This window comes from Oenanthe melanoleuca, chromosome 1 (genome assembly GCF_029582105.1).
Source record: "Oenanthe melanoleuca isolate GR-GAL-2019-014 chromosome 1, OMel1.0, whole genome shotgun sequence".
NCBI lineage: Eukaryota > Metazoa > Chordata > Aves > Passeriformes > Muscicapidae > Oenanthe > Oenanthe melanoleuca.
This window is the reverse complement of record NC_079333.1, coordinates 88,949,151-88,972,330: the sequence shown is the minus strand read 5'-3', so window position 1 is coordinate 88,972,330 and position 23,180 is coordinate 88,949,151. Positions and strand designations below refer to the sequence as shown.

The window sequence follows — 23,180 nt, the reverse complement described above, 5'->3', positions numbered from 1 at the left end:
TGTATCATCACCCTTCCTGAGAAGAGATTCCTCCTGATGTCCGACCCAAACCTCTCCTGGTGCAGCTTGAGGTCGTTTTCTCTTGTTTTGTCACTGGTTGTCTGGGAGAAGATGCTGATCCCCACCTGGCTGCAGCCTCCTTTCAGACAGAGATCAGATCTCCCCTGAGCCTCCTTTCCTCCAGAAAACAACCCCAGCTCCCTCAGCTGTTCTTCACAGGACTTGTGCTCCAAACCCTTGCCCAGCTCTGTTGCCCTTCTCTGGACTCCCTCCAGCACCTGAATGTACTTTCTTGAAGTGAGGAGACCAAAAATGGACACAGGACTTGAGACGTGGCAAAACTTGTGACCATTTTACAATATTTTTTTCCCTGGTCACTTCACATCTCATCAAAAGTTCACTCACTGAAACAGAGCATTTTACAACAAGAAAACATTTGGCCAAATCACTGAAGAACTTACTATCAGTTATTTGCAATTATTTTCAGTTTGTAGCAAGCCAGCTTTTCTCATGTATGCTCTACACCAAGAGCAGTCTTCATATAAACTTCTAATGGAAATTACAGAATAAAGTAATGTTATTATGCTCTTAAATAGCCAGTAGGTGGACTTTTCATAATTAGCTTCCTCTGACTGCATTTTGCTCCTGCTTTTCAGGAGATGAAAATACATTAAGCACTGACAAGATAAGTAAAGAGCTGTCTGGGGAGCATAAATATAGTACTGTTAAAAGCTAAGGATCCTTAGTAAATCAAACCAAAGATTTATGGCATGCTGATGGCTAATTCTGTTAGTCAAAAGTCATAATGAATACATAAAATGAAAAGGTCTGGCTGTTAACAGCCAGGAGTGCCAATATCCAATGATACCATTGTGATACAAATCACATTTTTAAGCCAAATAATCTGGAATGGAGAGAAGTCCTTGCATTTTACAGTGGAATACATTGAAAGTTTTGGATTTCCTCAGTTTAGCATCACCAAAAGCATTCTGCTCAATTTAACATTCATTTTTTGAAAGCATAAATCTATGTATTTTAAATGCAGTGGGCTGCTCTAGTACAGTTACAGATTTGTATTAAAACATTGTTTAGAAATACACTGTCCAATTTAGCTTAATTTTAGAAATATCATTTCCAACCAACATGAAAGATTGATCACTTACAGATAACATTACTGATAATACAAAACTCATTCTTTTGTATTTAACATATTTGCTTGCACATATTTGTTTCAAATCTAGAAACCTCAGTCACTGGGAACAAGAATCAATGTCTCAGGAACATACTCTGAAAATGGAGGAGAAATAAATTATTCTGACCCCCAAAAGTGTGCGAATTTAGTCACTCTTCCCTGGATATGTCTTACTCTATTAATGGGAATTTGATGTAGTAATGGTCACTGTAATGTACAATAAGAGATTGATTTAAAAAGTTTTTGCAGAACAGCGCACCTCTCTTCCTTCAAATCTGGTGGAAATCTTACATGAACACATTCTGTCAGCAGTTTTCCATCATTTCTGATTATAGGTCAAGTACTGCAGGAGAAACGTTTTTTGGTTAAGTATTCCTGCACTTCTTAGTGTGGTACTTTTGGTCAGAATTTAAAATTAAGCACAAAAAATAAAACCTTGTCATTTATACCATCTGAAATGACAGGTATATTGCTCCTTACATTTTGTGTTTTGTCATATTTTCCCTAAACAGATGATTTATAGAATTTCTTTTTGATGGGGTTGTTGCTGTAATGATCCAGGAATGATCCAATGTTCTGAAATCATAAAGGTATAGACAAACCTGCCTAATATGCAGAAACTGGGGATAAGCAGGTACTTCTCTGTGCTTGCAGGAAGTAATTCTTAAAGATTGCCTGGTTGGCTGTTTCTGACTCTTTTACCTGTGCTTCCTTGTTTCACTGCTGCCATGTGATGGTTCTGTCTGTCTCTAAGTCCCTGTCCACGCAGTAACTTCTGAACTTGGCACTAGCAGCAGTGGTGGCCTCAGAGCTGGGGTGCCCACACAGGCTCTGTGGTTTGGGGAGTCACAACAAAGGCAGGTGGAGCTCCAGCCCCAGCTCTCCACAGCCTGGCAGTTCATGTGGATGTCCAGCACAGGCTCCCCACGGAGCTCTCCAGCCTCAGGAGCACCAGCAGCCCAGCTAGACCTGCACAAAAAAGCAAAAGAGCTGGATGATAACCCAAATGCTGTGCATTTAACAGATGTAGCTTCTTTAGTTCCCCTGGGTGCATTACATTTCGTGTTCTTTGCTTCACATGACTTCGTATTTTCACACTTTCAATTGGTCTTTTTCCTTACAAACTTAGATTTTATTAGTAGTATTATTATTTCAAAACAGAAGTTGTTTTTTTTTTAAATTATTCATAGTATTTGAAGATAGAAATATTAGAGCTGTAATTAAGGTTGTGTTTAAAAAATGTATAAAGTCAGCTAGTTATAAACAAAAGCTGGAAAGCCAAAGGAGGAATAAAGTGAGAAAACTTCATGGACTTGCCTAAAGCCCTATGTGAGCATAGAATTTCAGGTTTTCCATTAATTTTCCTTTCCTTTAGAATACACTGTTTCTAATTTCACCTTTTTTATCAGTGAAATAATCCTTCTTTGTCTGTTCCATGTTGCCTTCTAAGTAAATATTAGTGCAGAAGAATGCTTTTTCACTTCAATGTTAACCTAACCTAAACCTTGATATGGCAGTCCAAACAAAAGTTCTAAGAGACCAACATTCATATTGTAAATCATATTTTGAAAATATAGTGATGAAACAATGATTTAAAAGAGAAACTGGAATTGTCCTCTAAGAAGCATTAAATTACTAGAGCAAAAATATTGCAGATAATGGTGACATTGCAAAAAACTTTAGCCAACCTGAAATGAAATGGATCTTGTACAAGTTACCAAATTACTTTTTCATTGTTAAATTGCCTCAAATATTCCAAATAATGGAATATTTACAATTAAATGTCAGCAATTAAAACTTTTTCTAACAGCATTTCTTTCTCAGAGGTTCAGTCTGGATTTCACTAGAAGTGAATATAACCCATTGAAATGTACAGAAAAAGTGAGTCATGTGGTGTCTCTCTTTCAGCAACTGTGCTCCGGTGATTTTTGAAGCCCTGAATAGTAATCTAGCAACCACTTTGATCAAAAAGCTCCTGTGGCAGGATTGTAAAATTAACAGTCGAGGCAAGCATGTCAAATCTTTGCAGCTATTTTACTGCAATGTTCAGAAAACATGAATCTTAAGAAAGAATATTCAAGAATGGACAGAAACTGTCCACTTTGTACTTGTTTGCATGGTCCTGTGTTACCTGGGCCACATTTGTCTTGCAGTGAGAAACAAACATAGCATTATATTAAACTGAAGCAAATGAATGCTTAAGGGGGCAAACTCATGGTGAAAAGTTCAGTTCCTTTGTTTAAGAAAGTATTTTTTTTAGTTTTAATTTTAAGTTACATGCCTGCTTTGTAATTCTTGAAAAGGATCAAAAGCATATCAACTGTTCTTTTAGTATCCCTTCTTCCCACCCTTAGTTTCTCCAGTTGTGAGAAAGACTTTTGAATCCTGGAAAAACTTTCTGTGGAAGAGACTGGTTTTGGCAGATGAGGTTGAGCCTGTAACAATAAAAGGTTACAACAATTTGTTAAATATCAAGTCTTAAATAGCTGTCAGAATCATACAAATATTTATCTGCTGTATATAAAGGGCAGTACACATTGGATAAGCTGTGAGCTCTTAAAAGTTATGAATTAGATATGATTATCAAACATAAATGAGCACTTTTGTTCAACAGCATGATGACTGTAACTGTGAGCGACTGTAGTAGACATCAGAGATGTTTTAATTTCAGAGAAGTCCCTTAACAGCTGAAATAACTGAAGAGCTACTGTTGCTAATCCTTTTGGTAACCTGTGGTATAGTGATAGCAGGTTGCAGCTGTGATTTTGGATTAAGTATGTCGTGGAGGGACAAAACTATTTCATCATCATGACACACAGTTGCTGGTGACCTGGCCCATGTGAGTAAGAGTAAGACTGTGAAATGTCTGTAAGGGAGGAATATCACAGGACTAATGTCCTGTTTCAAATTTTCTCTATTTCTGTTAGTGACAACAGACAAAGAAACATGGAATTTGGAGATTGCCATTATAGGGGCAGAAGGCTAATGCTGGATCTTAAGAGCAGAGGCAGCATGGTGCAGCTAGTGTTTGGAGAATGAAGTCATGATTAAAAGGGCAGAGATGCATATTTTGTAAGGTGACATCAAGTACCATTTGACTCTTTAAACTCTTTCAGAAAGTCAGAAGCTGGAAACCTGATCAAAGGATAGTGCACTTAAGGAGAACCTTGTCATTTCTGGAGAGTTGCTAATTTCATATTAGTTGTGACAGTGACCATCTTGACATTACACAATTTCTTTTCCCATTAGTTGAGATCTTCAGATTACATAGAATCATAGACTGTGAAGAGTTGGTTGACCTTAAAGTTCATCTGGTCCCAAACATTGCTGCTATGGGCAGGGACACCTCCCCCTAAACCAGGTTTCCCAAGGCCTTTTCCAACCTGGCCTGGAACACCTCCAGGGATGGGGAACCCACAACTCTTTGGGCAATCTTATCCAGTGTCTACCACCTTCACAGTAAAAGATTTCTTCCTAACATCTCACCTCAATTTCCTCTTTTGGTTTGTACCATTATTTCTTGTCCTGTCACTACAGTTGCCCACTGAGAGTCCCCTATTGTTTCCTCCATAGGTTCCTTTCAGAATCTCTTCTCCAGGCTGAACAGCCACAACTTTCTCAGCCTGTCTCTATGGAGGAGGTGCTCCAGTCCTCTTACCAACTTCTTGATGCTCCCCTGGACTTGCTCCAACAATTCAATATTCTTATGTTGGGACATCAGAGCTGGATGTAGTTTTCACAAGAGTGGAGGGAGGCAATTGCCTCCTTTAACCAGCTGGCTGTGCTGCTTTGGGTGTAGCCCAGGAGTCACTCATGGTGAATTTTTTGACCATCACTCCCAAGTCTTTCTGCTCAGGGCTGCTGTCAGTCACTTCTCTGCCCAGTCTGTAGGTGTCCACTACCCAGGTGCAGGACCTCGCCCTTGGCTTTGCTGAACTTCATGAGGTTTGCATCAGCCACCTCTCAAGCATGTTAAGGTCTCCGGATGGCATCCCTCCCCTCCAGCCTGAGATGTCACCCCACAGCTTGGTGTCATCAGCCAGCTTGATCAGGGTGCACTCACTTCTACTGCCTGTGTCACTGACAAAGATGCTGACCCTGAGGACACCACTCATCTCTGGTCTCCATGGGGACAAGGAGATGGGCAGCACCACTCTTTGTGTGTGGTGATCCAGTCAATTCTTTATCCACCAAAGGCTCCATCCATCAGACCTGTGTCTCTCCAATTTAGAGACAAGGATGTTGTGCAGGACAGTCTCAAACACTTTACATAAGTTCAGGGTAGTCAGTGTGAGTTGCTCTGCTCCTGTCCACTGGCTGTTGCCCTGAAATAGAATACAGACTGATTGATCTGTAGTTCCCTGTGTCTTCTGCTTTCCTTTTTAAAATATAGATGTTAATATTTGCCTTTTTCTAGACAAAAGGGACTTCACCTGGCTGCCACAGTTTTTCAAAAATTATGAACTGGCTTATCATCTTCCAGCTCCCTCAGAAGCCGTGGATGAATTTCATCAGATAAATCGCCACGTAGCCAGGTTGCAAACCATTGCAGTCTTGGACCATAAACCTACTGATGCCAATAGGAGTTTGAAGTCCAGTGTTAGCCTCCACCTTGTTACAGAAACATGGACAACATAGACAAAAGCAGTCTGACACATCATATATAGTAATGACAAGATCTGTCTTGTCACATTAAGACTAAAGTTACCAGGAAAAAATGAGATATTTTAATAAGTTGCATGTATGTTCATGACAATTGAATGAGATTAAATGATGCAGCTATCCAAGTATAAAGTTATTTTTTTGTCCTTCCCTGTTGTGTTTCTTCGTTTTTAATTGATTTAATTCTCCTTTGAAGTGATATTTGAATAGATAAAGCAGTGGCCAGACAGATACTGTACTTGCTGCCTTCTCCTTTTCAGAAAATAAAATACACAGGTAACAGACTGATCAGCCATCACATATGTCGTAATTGTGAGAAATCTAACTGGTTTTTGTAGAAACAGCCCTTTAATTTTGGTCAAGTGAATAAATGGAGGAGGAGCATCAAATTACATTTTATTTGGTTTGGTTGTCTGTAAAGAAAATGGCTTATAATTCTTACATTAATTTCTTAATCAGGCTTCACTAACTTCTTCCTTTCTGTCTCTTCTTTCCTTTTCCTTCATTCTCCAGGCTTAAAGTGTATAATTGATTTTGCTTCCTTCCTGCATCCCACCATTTTCCATTGTTTCTTTCCACCTTCGTCATTCTATTGCTTTTTACTTGTTTACTTTGGCCACCTTCCCTGTCAGAAATTCTCATTCATTTGAACATTTATTGCACATCACAAACAGTAAATCTCAGTGATCTAGATACAAGCACTAAAGTCAGAGTGTATTGCAGAATCTGGGCAAGTGTAAAACCAATCAACTTTTTCTTTTCCTTCCTGCTCCTTTTGTATTTTCTTTCCATTCTTCACTTTCCATTTCTTCTAATTCCCCATTATTGCCACAGCAGTAATTTTCCCATCTGCAAAGAGAACCAGGCAGGATTAGTGACCTTCTTTGCTGGACAAAAGATAAAGGAAAACACAAAATCTGTACTGTAAATACTTTCAAAAAGGCTTGAAAGCATCAGATTTGATTGGTCTGACCTGTGGTACAAGACAATGTATCTTGACAGCTCTGACAGTGTTCACGTACACAGGCAGTCAGTCAGTCAGTCTCCTGTGTTCTGTTCTTTATTTGTCATCCATAAACCTTCTGTTATTTGAAATGAAAGTTTGATGGAGGTATCTTAAATCCATTCAAACAAAGCTAGCAGAGAATATAAATAACATTTCAATTGTGGAACTAACAATGATTCCTCCCTCTCTTCCTTGCCTGTCATCTTGCAGTGGAGAAAGTGGTTCTGGGAAGACTGAAGCCTGCAAACAGATAGTGAAACACCTCACTTGCAGAGCCAGCTGCAGCAGAAATACCTTTGATACAAAGATAAAACATGTAAGTAGCATTCCAGTCACTGAGTGGAATGAAGCAAAACCTTGGTCTCTTGGGTAGGCAGAGATATTTAAACTGTAGGGAAAAAAGTGTCAGCTCTGTAGAAATTCATAAATGGCTTGTTCTCACCTTTGAAGTCAAAGGAAGTTGTTTTTCTTTCCATGAATGGGAACAGGTTTAAACTTACACTGTTGTGATAAGAAAAATCTCCAAAGTAGAGGCAGTTTTGTTTCTATGTTTTGGTGACTTTGAAATTCACTGTTGCAGTGAATGGGAAACATTTCTGTGATAAGGAACTCTTTCTTAAACATTAAATTAATTGCCTTCAGTAAATAAATTGATTTGTATGGTGTAGTGATGCTTCACTGGACAGTATAAGAAGTGTTGAGATATCTGAAGTAATAGTATGCAAAAAACAGGAACTGTAAACTTGCAGGAAAACTGCGAGGATTGAACGAAGTTATATGGCTCAATATTTGTGTACTAAATATATTTAAGGTATAGGTAAGAGTTCTGAATATTTGTTCACTCATGTTGAATTTCCAAAATAGGTTTTTTCCATATACCCATATTTAATTTCCTATAAAGGTTCATGCTGACATTTTAAATTATGCTGAACCCTGGATTGCCAATTCAAATTCTTTTAAAAAAATTACTTTTCCTGATGAAACTTCTCATCTGAGATCTCAAGCCAGAGACAGCCATCAATGGGTCTTAATGGAGGTGGAAGAGCATTATCAAATTTTGGTTATAGAAAGAGCCTTTAAAACTAGCTTAGGTGGGATATCTGACTCTAGATGGTAAATATATCAGACCTCATCCATAGTGAATAGAGATTCTAATTTAGTTTCTTTTTAAGGTGCCTTAATGAAAACAGTTGTCTAGATTCATTCCTGCTGCAGTTATGCATAGCACCATTAAATTAATAAAGTTGTACAGGTTAAAGCAAGTGCTGAATTAGTCTAAAGAGCAAATACATCCTAAACAAAATTACTGGAGTGGAGCTGGAACCAAAACTAGGCTGACTAGTTTTCTGCTGCCACCTACTGCCCAGACAGATGGTTTAATTAATAATTGTGAATGGTGTAAGTTTTAGAGCTTCTGTGCCCTTCCACAGACCTCTTCCCTCCCCAGCTAGTTCATCCAGCTTTCTGAAAAGACAGATGTCAGAGCAGCAGTGTATATGCACCACACTGCAATCAACTTTAAGGATGCACAGAGGAAAATTCTGAAGGGAATCAGTCAGAGTGTAAGAGGTGTAAGCAACCAGTTATACACAAAAAAGTAAATGCAATGGCTGTGACCATGAAAATGCAACATGGAAATGCATTGGTGAAACAGACCATAAAAAAGTCTGAATCTGTTTTTTTTTCTCAGTTTTTCACTGTATAATTCTGAAATAATTTTATTTAAAATTAATAATTTTTGCCATTTCTGACATTATATAAAACTTGTAAATTCCTTTGTTGGGTTATTAGTATTGACTGACTCTATCTTCATGAGCTGTCTTCAAAGATTTTAATATTTTTGCTAAGTGTGCCAGCTCCAAGAGTCACTCATATCCAAACTACTAGTGAGGACACAGCTCACACATGAACCTTTCACTGACAACTTGCACTATTCTGACATTGCTTTTTTTGGAATATATTTATTTTGAGCAGTCTTACTTTAATTTGCATTTTGGAAAGAAACCAACCAGGTATTTTTTTAAATTCCAAGATGAAAAATTGTTCTGTTTTTTCCCCCCATTTATTAATCACAAGCCAACCTCACTGATGTTTCTTGAAATATCTTCCTGTTTATTTCCTCTCTCATTTCTTCTTTACTATTGTATTGCAGGTCAACTGTATCTTGGAGGCCCTTGGACATGCTAAAACACCCTTAAATGATTTTTCCAGCTGTTTTATAAAGTATTTTGAACTACAGTTTTGTGAGAGAAAAAAATCATTAATTGCAGGTAAGTGTCATTAAATCTGTAAATTTTGATATCATGCACAAGGTGTTGGATCAGAGATCCCAGTGTGCCATGCACAGAATGGACAGCAAGGGCATCAAGGTACATGGAAGAGGCAAGGAGGGTTAGGGAGTGTCAGAGGAGCAATTTTCATAGTGAGTGGATTGATCACTTGGCAGGAGTGAGCAGTGCCCTGTTCTGAGCAACCACAAGGTGGCAGGAAAAGACAAGAAACAAGTTGACACCAGTGATTCCTCTTATTTCCCAGGAGGTCACTCTTCCTTTCATTTCACAGATCAACAAACTGAGAGAGCTGTGTAGTGCAACACTGTGAAGTAAGAGTAAAAAATGGATTAAATTGTTGTGTATTTTCACCTGATATTTTATTGGGTCTTTTAAGTATCCCTTAAATTAGTGATTTATATAAATTGTTTAGTAAAAAAATAACCAACCAAACAAAAACAACAAGTATATTCTGTAATACTGAATTTAGAAGTAATTTATTACAGATTAGAGCTTCTTTTAAAACAACTAGGAATCATATTGTTGTTTATTCTTCTTAGAGGCAAGATAGTGTAAGATTAGTTCCTGCTTTCAGAGTGAATCTTCTAATCCCTAGTAAGCATTCCTTAGTGGGGAAAAAATAAATACAAGAAAACTGAGCAAACTTTCAGTTTGATTCTGAAAACACTGCTGTTCAAAAGCACTCAGAGAGAGCTTCCATATAGGTCCCCATAGGTCATCATAAAGCTACTCACTGTCAAGGCAAGGTATGTCTGCAGAAATAACTACACACAGACATTTTCCTGCTTGCACTCTTCCTGGATGGAGAACCTGGATGGCAAGATACACTTGTGTTCCAAATAAATTAGATTCTCTTAGATAAGCATTTACAAATCTACTTTTTTTTTTTTTTTTTTTAAATATAATTTTAAATGTGTTTATGGTTTCTGAAGAGTTTCCTAAAAAAATTCTTTGGAAATATTTCCAGTTACATTTTCTTGAGACAGTTCACTATAGCAAATATGATAGTTTCTTCACGGGAAGTGTCACTGCATGGGAAATTACTAACACTTTTTTTCTGGCTTGTTTTATAATGAATGTAGGATAATTGTAAAGGAAATGCAAAACTAAAAATGTGTGATTTTTTTTTTTCATTTATAAACTCTTGTAGGAGGAATGCAAAATTAAACGTACATTAGCATGGACTGAAGAGCATCTCAGTTCAGTTTGTAAAAATAAACCTCAGTCCCTAAAGCTAAAATTTTATAGAGCCTTTGTATTGTAACATATTTAATTTGAGTATATTTTTTATTTTGAGTATATGTTTTTTCAGGGATGTGGGTTTATGAACAGCTTTACTCAGAACTGCCAGTTTAATTCAAAACTATTTTCTGTGACAGGATCAGTTAACCAGGTTCTTGTGTCAGTCTTCTGGCACAGTAATTCTGTGTTTTTATGATTCTCAGGCCATAGACATCAAATGAGAAAATATAGGGGTAGTCAGGTCAATTAACAAATATAAATAAATTACTTATCTACCCTGCTATTCCCCAGTTTTTTAGGAATTGGATCAGTTATTTTTACCAAATCTAAGGTAGCCAAAAGTTACATAATTTACTGTCAACAGAGCAAGCCTTACTACAGCAGTAGAGGTGTGTTTTATATTTCTGAAATGTGCAATTGTTCTTGCTGTTTGATTTGAGTGGTAGATGTTGCCTTTTCTCAGCCACTGCTAAGCATCACATGTGAGTGAAATAGTCACAGGTTTAGATCACCATAAATGAGAAAAGAATCCTGCATGTTGTCTTTGGCAGGTTTAAATTCACCCAGGTGTACTCTGTATTTATTTGCAAGAACATTTGCAGCAGTATTTACTGTCTTGCACTGTTTAAACATAAATGAGTAATTTAAATAGGTGGTTTAAATTCCTCCACAGAGAGATATTACAGGAGGAGATTGGAACAATGTGCTAAGGGAGGGACATGCAAAGTATGCAGGGCAAGCCTAAGGTGGCTCTCCAAGCATTTTGAGTGGACATCAGTGAAGTTTGTGACAGCTTCTGGTTCATTCTGAAGTTCTTTTAGCCCCTGGAAATGTTCTGACTTTTGTAACAAGGTTTATTCTTCAACAGAAAGTACAATATAACTAAATAACTGAAATGTCCCCCATACTTTTCGTTATTAGATTTGATTCATTCTTTAGCATAAACTGTATTTTCACTGCAATGTTTTGAAAACAAGGATGGAAAGTTTCAGTGTGGTTCTACTCAAGGCCAGTACAGGTATCTGAAGAGGTTTTATGTAGTAAAAAGTTTTATATTAGAACAAACACTCAGAATAAACTACAGGCCAATGATTCCACTGAGTTTCTAAAATAAATTCAGAACTCAAAGATTGATCCTCTGGCAAAAAAAATAATATAATTCCTAGAGAATTATTAACTCATGCAGCAAAACAGTAGAAGACTGATTTTTTTCTTTTCCTTCAGGTGAATTAATATAATTCCTAAGGTGAAAATGAATGCCTGTATAAATTTCCTCAAATTACTCAACAAGAAACTTAGGAAGAGAAAATAAAGTCTGAAACACTTACTCTCCATCTTTTTTGCTTTACTTTTCATGCATTGATTTTCTCTGTCTTCACTTTCCAAAAAAGCAAGGATTGATTTTTTTTTTATTTTTTTTTTAAGTTACATTGAAATGGACTGACAAATGTTGTCTTGTTTTTAAAAATAGCTGTGTTTAGGACAGCACGGTTTTTGAGAAGGAGCAATGTGGTTTCTGAGAATGCATACCTGAAAGATTTCACTGGGCACACTTTTAATACAGAATCTGCTTGCTGACTGTGTAGCTGTTGAGTAGATCAAGTGAGCTGTCAAGGGAAGCAGAAATTTGTTTGTGCCTTTAAGCACAATTACCATTGCACAAAAATGACATACTTTGATTTGGAACTTTATTAATTTTCTCCCTTTTGTTTAACACATAGATTAACAAACATATCTCACTTTGTAGAAAAGCATGCTACCATGATAATTTTCTTTTTGATCCTTAGCACCATTATCATGATGTTTGATTCTTGCTGATTGGAAGTCTGGCTTTTCTTAACAGCTCTTCCCACTGCTGGATGGAATGAATTTAGCCTTATTAAAGTGCAGGTGACTTGAAGTACTTAGAAAGGGCTGAATTAATTTGTGTCATCTGAATAAGTGATGTTACCCATCATTAAAGTTAAATGATAGATGACCTTTGGTAACATTTTTCTGCTTGTATTAATCAATGGATGTTAAAAACACCTGAAGTGGTAATTATAAAAGCCTTAGTGAAGAATATTGCACACAAAAAATGTGATTAAAGGTTTACAGTGAACTCTTTTCAAATTAATTGATGGTTGGATTAGTTTTACTGTGAAATCAGTTACAAGCACAATAGAAGATGGAAATCCTCCTTTAGGTTCATCTATTCTGTTTTACCATGTAGGAATGACAGTCAGGTAATGATTGATTCTGAAGAAAGTGTATGTCTGGGCCAGCCCTGCCATGATTGCATTGCTTCAATTTATAATGTGTTGCAAAGTTACTGGAGCCAGAAACATGCATGATTTCCCAAGTGTGCTTTCCTACTTCCCATACAGCTTTGGATTTTTTAGTTTTTTTCTGTAGTGTAGCAGCAGAGGGTTAGATGGATGATACACAGTTTCTCATAATATTGATTCCATAATAGCAGTTCACTACTACATTTTGTAGGATGATTAAATGGGCCAGATCATGTTTCCTTGCTTCAGCAAGTCAGACATGCAGCTCCTCTCTTTCAGTCCTACTGTCTCCTAGCCAGAATCCCAGGCATGGCTTTGGTTGCCAGCACATCAGGACATGTCTGTGCTGTTACATAATGAAAGCATAGAGGATGTCCCTGGCTAAAGTACCACTGACCTTCTGTACCCATGACTGGGATGTGTCCAGGGTGGTTTGGTCTGTGCAGAATAGTTATTTGGGAGACCCTTCATAGTTACATTTAGTTCACAGAATTTAGCTGCAGAAGCCTTTCTCAAAACAATATGTTCAAGGTGCACCCATTTCATTTCTCTCCCATCTATTCTGTCTTTTAGCAGTATTCTCAAAGGCTGTGTTCCCTCATACACATAATTTCAATTAACCTCAGGTTTGCTGTGTTAATTTCAACAGTATAAAAAGAAACTTAAAGAACTTCAAAAGATAAGTGGAATTTAAAATAAAATAATCAGACAAAGACAGATGATGCAGCAATAACCAACCTAGCAGTGAACAAACTATTGTGGACATGAGCAGCTGTATGGTGACAGGAACTGACATTCTGCCTGCTGGCCTAGTCATTAGGTTGATGCAACTACCATGCCTCTGGTAAACACTCATCCACCAAATTGATTCCCTTTGCATTGGCTGATACATGTGAGTCCAGAACTGGTTCTGAAAATACTGCTTTAATCCCAGCCAGTTTAAAAAAAGTAAAGAAATGAGAAAAGTCCTAAAAAGGCATGAGTGCTATGCATTTAGAGAACTGTGCTGCAGGATGCATGCACCAATATTTACAATGACTATATGTTCAAGAACTGCTTCCAATTCTTGAAGAAAGGAGTCCTGAATGAGTTGGTTGAAAGCCAGGCTATGGGGAAGCTGTAGTTTAATATTCTCATCTGCTTACTGGGTCAAAGATAAAGGTCCTCCATTGCTGAGAAGTGCATTCTACACTGAGCAGCCCTTTCCAGGGTGAGGATGCTTGCAAAGAGTCTGTGAAAGCTCTGCCATACTGCAGGTATTGACAAGCCTAAAGCTGCAGCAAAATGGAGTTTATCCATGTGGTGTGGGTGCTTCTGGTCTTTGCACCACAGCTAGTGTTGAAGTAGTGATGAGATAAAGTATGCCAGCAGCTGGGTGAGTGGGACCTGGGATCAGGTTCCCAGTGGCCAGAAAGGCCCTGACCTCCAGCTGCAGTTGGACATTCCCTTGTTCTCTGTGCATCTGGAGCCACATGGTGTTGCACTCCCAGGGGAGAGCTCAAGAGCAGCCTGCCCAAAATGGTGAATGTCCCTCTGTCCCTTCATGGGTATCTCTAAAATGCCTGTTACCTTGTGAACAGGTAAAGGGATCTGAGGGCTCAAGATTTCCTTTGCTTCTGTACTTTGCCTCTTTCACCATCTTAATGAGCCTGAGGTTATGTATGAACCTGTAAGCTGTTTTTCTGTAGGCAAATCTCATTCAGATTGATCCTCCTTCACCTCCTTCCCCAGACTGCTGATTCCCATGGCTTCTCATTTATTCAGGTCATTATAGCCCTTCTGAGGTGCCCATGTTTCCCCAGGCTCAGGTCAGTGAGCTTGTTGATAACCAGTTCTGCAGAGGATTTGTCTCTTTGTAGCCATCTAGAAGTTTAATCTAAACTATTAATCTCTATGTTCTTGATTACCAGCAGGGAAAAAAAAAAAAAATGCTTCCAAGTGTGTTTTTCAAGAGATCTTGAATCTCTTTTCCATCTTTCTGTTTAGAAGGAGGATAGAACAGATGCCACTGCTCAGATGGCTACACTTTGGTGACATGACTAATAGCTTGTCTCTTAGAAAGTTTTGCCAAATACAACAACTGGTACAAATCCACATCAGTATCTTTAAAACTAAGTAGTTTTAATGCTAATATCAAACAGTAAGTAACTGTGGTAATATGTTTGTTCCACCAATTTTAATGGAATTAGGATTTTATATTTGATTTGTATAAAAACCCATGAGAGTATAAATGGTAATACTGTATTTTATGTGCTCCTCTCAGATCATTTTATAAGAAACATTTTTTATTCTCAACTGTTGCAATGGTGAATGGTTTAAGATATTTAAGTTTAGAACAATCAGTATATTGATGATTTTATGTGTTTGTTTCTTAATCAGCTAGGATTTATACATACATGTTGGAGAAGTCTCGTGTTGTCATCCAGCCATTCAACCAGAGTAATTTTCATGTTTTTTACTTGATGATGGATGGATTGTCTGCTGAAGAAAAATACACCCTGTACCTCAGTAATTTATCTGCACACAGGTAGGAAAACAACTTTATATTTAGTATTAATAATTTTCTCAGCTGTATACAGACTTACATATATCTGTGTGCTTTGAATTAACTGAACCACGTTTGTGTCTTCATAAACTGTGCTGATTACATCATCTTTAATAATAAGATAAGATATAAAGAGCTGAATATAAACACCTAAATGAAGCTGAATATAGACCCAAATGTAGCATGTTTAAGGCTTAATATATTCCAAATATTTACTATAGGAGGAGGTTTTAGGTTTTTTTCAGGAAATGTTGTGAGTATCTCAGAATTTATTAATTCAGATTACTTTAGAATGAAAAAATATTCCTCAATTAGTTAATTTGTCTTTTACTCTCCAGTCTTTCCAAAGTGTCACTGAAATGAGAGAAGGCTATTTAGTATTAATGATCTTTTCTTAAACTGACTACCTTTAAAATGAGTATAGTGAGTAACTTTAAAATGACCAATAGTAATTAAAATTGTGTAAGAAGAATGTTTTCGGGTTTTCACATCTGAGCCTTTTTCCCATGGATTTTTTTTTTCCTCAACTTCTTCATTTTCCACTTAGGCTAGTTACTTGAATAAAATAACAGTTCTAGAACTTGTAAATAGAAAGACACTACATTCATTTTTGCAGAGAAAAGTTTTGTTGATTATGATTATTTTTTAGACAGAAGTCTTCCAGCTACCATTGTTTGGTAATGTTTTAAGCTGTTACCATTTCTGTGTTACACACAATAGCATACAGAACTTTTTCTGAAGAAACCTCAGGCTAAATTCCTTTGCTAAAAGTGATTCACTTCAAAGCAGGGTGAAGAGCTAAATTCTATATTTTAAATAGTTTGAGGACTTTGAAGACCAAAAGTATTCTATGTTCTTTATGAATACTTTATTCCTTTTCTAGCATAAGTTGTTTGGAAGCACTCAGTTTGTTCAGAAAATGAAAGAGTTTCAAGTCCCTTGCAAGAAGTTCAAGCAGGAAAGAACTTAGTGTAAACCTGAATAATTGGATTCACATGAACAAAGCTTTATCTGATAAGATACCTGATAATCATCTGGAAAGAACAAAATAGTATTTCTGAATAGATGTCTGAACACTGCAGTACCAAAGCTTTAGAAGTAATAGATAGCTGAATATTTGCATAAACCTGCTTTTATCAATAAAGCTTTGCTTTACCTATGTAGAGTAGATTGTATCTTGCATTATTGAGAGGGTTTGGGCCAAACTTTTCTTATCTTAAACTCCTGAGTTCAGTACTTCAGTGAGCTAGATCTTTCTCAGCTGATAAAGTTAAATTAGGGAAAATTTCTACTGCATCAAACTCACTCATGAATCAGGAAGGCAAGATTTGTCCTCTTTTATAAGCTTATTATTTCTGGCTTAGTCAAATTTTGATGAATGAGATCACATCTCCTGGTAACAACCATAAGTGATTTTTTCATGTTTTCTTTAAAGATGTGTAATCTTGATTCAAATAGTAAAATTAACTAGATAACAGGTCTTTTGGAACCTTTGTGAGGTTGTTTCTGCCCAGTTGTATTTTGATAATTTTTCAGTTCCTCTTTGCATTGTTTAATACTGCACTTTTATGTAAAAATTCAACAATCTTAGTAAATAAAGGCTATTAAGATCACAAAGTACCCCTGTTTTAATGGTTTTCTTAAGCCATTGCAATGTAAGAAATAAGATGTTGCATGGGTTTTCATATTCTTAGTTCAGAAAAAAGTACTTCAAAGTTTTAAAGTAATTTTGTCAATATGATGCTGTAAAAGATGAGCTGTAGATCGTGTTTCATATAATATATAATCCTGGACTGAGAGTTAATGTAAATTGCTTAAAGGTGCAATCCCTCCCTTTTGGAATCACTAAGAATTTCTGTAAAGGTGTTGCCCCATGGTGTAGGGGAAGCTGTTTGGGTGTAAATCTCAGTTGTTTGGTGCTGTCCTGAAAGGGAGCTTCTGCTCAGAAACTTGAATATATGTTCTTGCAAGTGTTATAATTGCTAAGGCATCATGTGAAGACAAATAGCTGGACACTTTCTATGGAGCTTACATACAGCTAGGATCTTAAAGCAGCAGGAATTTAATCTGCATAGGGAGGGATCTGAAGGAATACATCTCCCATTGTATCTGCATGTGGATCATGATGGATGAAGGCAGAAGTAATTGCTGAAAGGTAAGATCATTTTTCAAGGCTGAGCAAGGGAAGCATGTCAGAAATGAAGAGAGAGTCTCGACAGGGCAAGTTGAAGCTTTTTGACTGACAATTACTCCTGTGTGTTCATTATACTCAGAAACTGATTTTTATCAGCAGATGGTTGATTGAAAAGTTCCAAAATTTCTATTAATTTACTTTGTTTCAGAGAACTCTAGGACTTCTTTATCTTGATGATGATAATTATGTACAGTACAGAGACTTTAGCAATTTGAAGTTATATTCTCAATTTGTTATTGATTTGCTCTAGGTTACTTTTTTTTTCCTGGGTGCAAATTAAAGTCTATGACTGCGAGCAGTACTTTTGTGATCTCTGAAGTTTAGTCTCAGAAAAAAAGCATGTACTAGCTTTTCTAGCACATTTAGTTTAGTCTCATAGTTACAGTAGGTGCTAATTAGTGATGAATCTTGCAACCAAGGTGAAACAGAGAGCAGTAAAAGAAGTGAAGCTGTGATAGATCGATTTGTAAATGATCTTCAGCTCTGGTGAAGAAAGGATAGGAAACAAAAGGAAAGATCATAGCAATAGGAATGAATATATATTGGGAAAATCTTCCATAAAATAAGTAGAAAGTCCTGCTTTTGTTGCTTTGGGCCAATTGCTTCATATTAGCATTTCTATTTCAAAGCTGTGGCATATAGAATAATGTAAGAATGTCCTTGTGTAAGATACTCACACTGTTATTAAAAATCATGTTTTTACATTTGTATATTTATATTTAAAAATATAGCTTAAGACCACGTAATTCTAGAAAATTATTTCAGAAAAGATGGTAGGTTTGAGAGCTGTTCAACTTGATGTTGCCATTTTCAGTTTAAACAAGGTTCCTACTTCTCCTAATTCATTGTACTGTAAAAACAAGTGAATAACTTCTAGCCAAGGAAAATGTTGTGTACATATTGGTACTGTGGTCAGGGCATGCACTGTTTGTATTTGCAATATCAAACTGCTTTTCCCAAATGTGTAAAGCTTTCTCCCATAGAGCAATGCACTGTGTGTTCCTTCTGCCTGTCATGCTTCTCACAGCCTTTAAAAATCAGTGGAACTCTTCTGCACCAACAGATGTAGATCAGTTCATGGAATGATGTATCTTCTTTTACAGTTTTTCAGTGCAGGTGCCCTCTTCACTGTCAATAAGAGAACTTGGATTTAATACACAAAGGAGTAATTTTAGTAAAGTGACTGAATTTTTTATTAAAGTCTAAACATATCCAAACCTTGATCACTGAGAAAATAATTTCCCATTCTAAATTATGAGGTTGGTCTTAAAAAACAAACAAACAAACAAAAAAAACCAAACAACCAACCAACCAACCAAACAAAAAAAACCAAACAAACAAAAAAACAAGGCTTAAAAATTAGTGTGGTAAAGTGAATGAAGCAGAAGTGATCCCAGTAAAGAGAGTCTTATGTATGAATTTTTGTGTGTTTCCAGTCATCATCTTATCTAAAAAGCACTAAAACAATGTGTTAAAAACAAAGATTATTCTGTCATAACTGTTGTAGATACGGACTATGAAGACACTGCACATTTTGATAACCTTTTCTTTTGCTTTTCTTTCTGTGTATCTTTAGATGCCTTCCCCCCCCCCATCCATTTGACTAAATTCTCATTTAAAATGCAACAGAAAAGAATTATAATCTTGAAACTACCAGTTTTCCATACCTGTGTCATTTGTCTGCAAACCTTTCTGTGGTAGTCTAACACTAAATTCATAGAGAGAAGTTGTGTGGGTTTGGTTTTTTTTTTGGTTTTGTTTCGTTGTTGTTTGATTTTATTTTGGGGGTTTTGTTTCTTTGGGGGGTTTTGCTTCTTTGTTGGTGTTTTTGTTTGTGTGTGTGTGTTTTGGGATTTGATTTTATTAAATTTTCCCCACATAATTAGAAAAATGGGCATTTTAGGAATGTTCCAGTCCTCTGGTATTTCCATGCTCTTTTATTGTGTTCAAACCTAATAGATAACTTTTTCTTGTGGCTATTGACTTGGTTTTAAACTTCCAGTACAGTCAAAAATCTCAGTTCACAGAGGTGATTACACAGACCATTTTGATTCCTTTGCTTCACAATTTGCTTGATGCTGATATCTGTGTATGATGACTAGAGGAAAATCCAAGAGTTAGACTTAAGTTACAAAATTAGGTGGATTTAAATGTTATGAATGATCAGCTAGATCTGTAAGAGTTATATCAGATTTTCCTGTCCTGCTGGACTGATGATTTCTGTATGAAGTGCCAAGTTGCATCACTTTATCAAACTGCCATTAGACATTCTGTGATGAAACACAGCATAAGTTATTTGCACCAGAATTCTGAGTCTCACCCAAATAAAGCCTAGTGTTGAGACTCCCTGAACTTCACTGATGAGTATCAGCTTGGTTTTAAAATCCTGTTGACAGAAACTAAAGCTCTAGGCTATCAGGAAATTGGAATTAATTGTATTTAATTTTAGGAGGAGGGTAAAGATCATACTGAGAGGTTCCTCTGCTGTATTCCACTTTTGCATTATGGGCAGGGTCAGCACAGGAGGAGAGAGAAGCTGTGGCAGGAGATGTTAGGATCAACATCCCTGCAACTGAATGGTCTTGAAGGTCAAGTCCTTCTTCTTCCAAAGAGACCTTCTTCCAAAAATCTCTTAAATTTAAAACAAGCATTCAAGTTCTGGTAGAACAAGTAAGGTTGTAATTTTTTGTTGTTGCTGTTTTGTACAGGTTTTCCTGTCCTAACTTGATTACATGCAGCACATTCCTTTCCTCTGAAAATCTTGCACTTTAAACACTTATATAACATTTATAAAACAGTGCAGTGATGCTAGTAGCTCAGGCTGTGTACAGTAGCATGCCTTGGGAGCAGAGGGTATAAAGACATTTGGAGCACACTTTACAGTCTTTCTGAGTAATGGGGTAGTATGAAGATAGTTTCAAACACACGGGAGATTTCAAAAGCAAGAGAGTTAGGTCTAAGTTATTTTTGCTGGAATTTCAGTACAATAAGTGAATGTGGATAGTTGAAATCCTACGTATAATAAATTGTTTGGGTTGTTTTTAGTTTTTTGGGTTTTTTTAAACTGCAAATAATGTAAAAATTATACACTTCCATTAGTTTGCATCTTCCTGATATGATTTACTTATATTTCAGCTGTCTAGTGAAAAGCTTCAACTGTGAACTTTTGTTTCTTGACTGTCTTCATGCAATGCTACCATGAAATTCTGATTTACAATGAGTAGTACTATTTTAAGGGCAAGATCTGTACATTCTGAATGTAATGAGGCAATTCCATTTACTTAGATTCCAGTGAGGTCTGACAGCCAAACTAAACTAGGCTAGCTGTCAAGAAGCTGATGGGGAGAGATATAAAGCAGATATATTTGTCTGAGATTCTGGAGCAGATTTAAACTTGTTTCAGTGAGTTTAATATCTGTGTTATCTGGAATATTTTCAGTGTCAAAAAGAATTGTCTAAATTTTATCTGTTGTCTTTTGTGCTTTGCTTGTTTACTTTTGCTGCTTACCATGTACTGTTTTCCTGTTTACATTGTATTTACTGATGTCTGAACTTTTAAAATTATTTCTTTTTTGAGATTGAACAACTATTACTGCATGTAGGTCATATGCATATTTCAACAAAATGTGCTTTCACATAGTTCTATTTAATGTTTTTCCCTACCTTCCTATAACTTCAGCCTCCAGTTCCCATTTATTTCAACTGAAACAGTCTTTATCCCAGTACTTTTACCTTCTTTAGTTTTCCTTTGTTTTCCTCATTCATGCAGAAGATCAGGCTCTGTTAATCTCTTGGACCATGATCTTCAAGTGTCTGTGTTGATCTTTGCACTTCCAAGCAGGAAGGTTTCAGAGACAGCACCAGTAAATGACTGATGTGTGTGATTTGTTATGCTGGATAGTAATAAACATGACTAACTCAGTTTTATTGAGGATAGACACCAGAAACTATATTAGATGTTGTATTAAGATCATGTTTCTTCATGATTCAAAGTGATACTGATTGACTAGAGCTGATTTTATCTAGTTCTAATGTAACAGTTCACAATACATATTTTAAGATATATGAGAGATTAAAAAATGGAATGGAGTGTAAGTCTGGGGATTTTTTTTTTTTTAAATTTAATATTGAGTTTAAAAAGAGAATATTCCAAAATATTGATTTTTTACTCTGTGGTCTAATTAATCTCATTTTACTTATTTGGGTGCTTCACTTCTGTTCAGCTGGCTTTTAGGCTTAGTCTCATAATTTAGGCTTAGACTGCCATATTTTAATGAAAACTAGATGGAACCCAAAGGAGCCTATTAGTGTACAGTAGCTAAGAATTTTATCAGTGTGTTTTAGCAAGGGAGATAAAATGACTGGACCATGTAGACTAAATCTTCCTCCTTAATATCATCACTGTGCATGTTAATATTCAGGAAATACCTAGCAATAATATTAGTGTTGAAGTTAATATACAGTGTGTTTCTGAAAATTTCCTCTATCTTAAACCCCCTTTCTGTGAGACATTTGTGAACAGTTGTGTCCTACAAGATACATTACTAGGAGGTTGGCATTGCAATTACAGAATATATAATCAGGATAACATCTTAGGTTTTCAAAACAAAACTGAAATGTGAATTTGTGTCATCTGCTTGATTTTGCAAATTAAGTGATTATTTTTCTATTTATAGATGCAACTCATACATAAGGTATACCTTTATGTAATTAATTTTATTTCACAATATTTGTACTGAGTATCTGGCTGTGCAGTTGTTTCGAGTGGTTCATCCTGAATTCAGGGTTAGCTACATAGAAACCCACTCACTTGAATTCTAATTACATGTCAAGATATCCAAAGCATTTTTCTGCTTGAGAGCAGAAGCAACTTAGCTTTGGATTTTAATGATTAATTTATTTATTCCAGTTTCAACATTAGCAGCTTTTAATATTACTGCTTTATTCCCAAAGTATACTTTAAAAAAAATTATACCTCGATGATGTTTAACAATCATTAACTTCCTTGAAATTCAAGAATTTTTATTTGGCAAGGTAAAGGTAGTAAAATTGCTCTGAGACAGCTCAGGGTCTTTGAGGTCCCAAGTGTAATTGTTATTTGTCTAGCTTTCAGAATAAATGCTGTAGAAATTCTGCCTTGTTCAAGAGTGAAAATCTGAAACTCATATTCCTCTGGGTATTTTCTTTCATTTGATGTTAACAATCCCCTCTTCATTGTATTATTCTTCATACATATTGATTGACTAGTGGCAGAGGATGTTCAGTCCTCCATTGGCAGACTGTGAGAGGCAAAGAAATCATTCATTTAGATTCATTTTTCAACAGTCTTTTTCTCTCCACCATAATTCTAACAAGCTGAACCTGTAAAACTATGTGTAAATGAACACATGATGTTTTCTTAGGAATGAATTTTACATTTGTAGTGGTACAGTAGAGCCAATGAACTCTTCTTTGTATTTCTGTGTTTTCCTAAATGAACTCAGATATCTGATAATATTTACTAAATTACATTCTCCTGGTGCCAGTTTGGAATAGAAAAAATTACATCAGACCATGTAAAAATGCTCTGGAACTTGCATTTTTGTCATTTGACTGGTATTGATACAATTTAATATTTATTTGATTTAGAGGAGCTTTGTCTTTCTTGTCCTCTTTGGTGTAAGCATGATATAGAGACAGGTGCAGAAAATAAGAGAAGAATATTCTATCTTTCATGTCCATGGCATGGCATGAAAGGTGAAGAATAGAAGATGAGAAAAAACTGAAATATGTTTAATTCAA

General features: G+C 36.2%; 1 protein-coding gene across 1 annotated transcript in view; it reads left to right on the top strand.

Annotated features, from left to right (window-relative positions):
- Nucleotides 1-23,180, top strand: part of MYO16 (myosin XVI) — a 358,267-nt gene that overhangs the window by 197,482 nt on the left and 137,605 nt on the right. Inside the window, 3 exon segments of the mRNA XM_056502322.1 lie at nt 7,071-7,176; nt 9,013-9,130; nt 15,040-15,187. Coding sequence (XP_056358297.1) covers nt 7,071-7,176; nt 9,013-9,130; nt 15,040-15,187 — 372 coding nt within the window.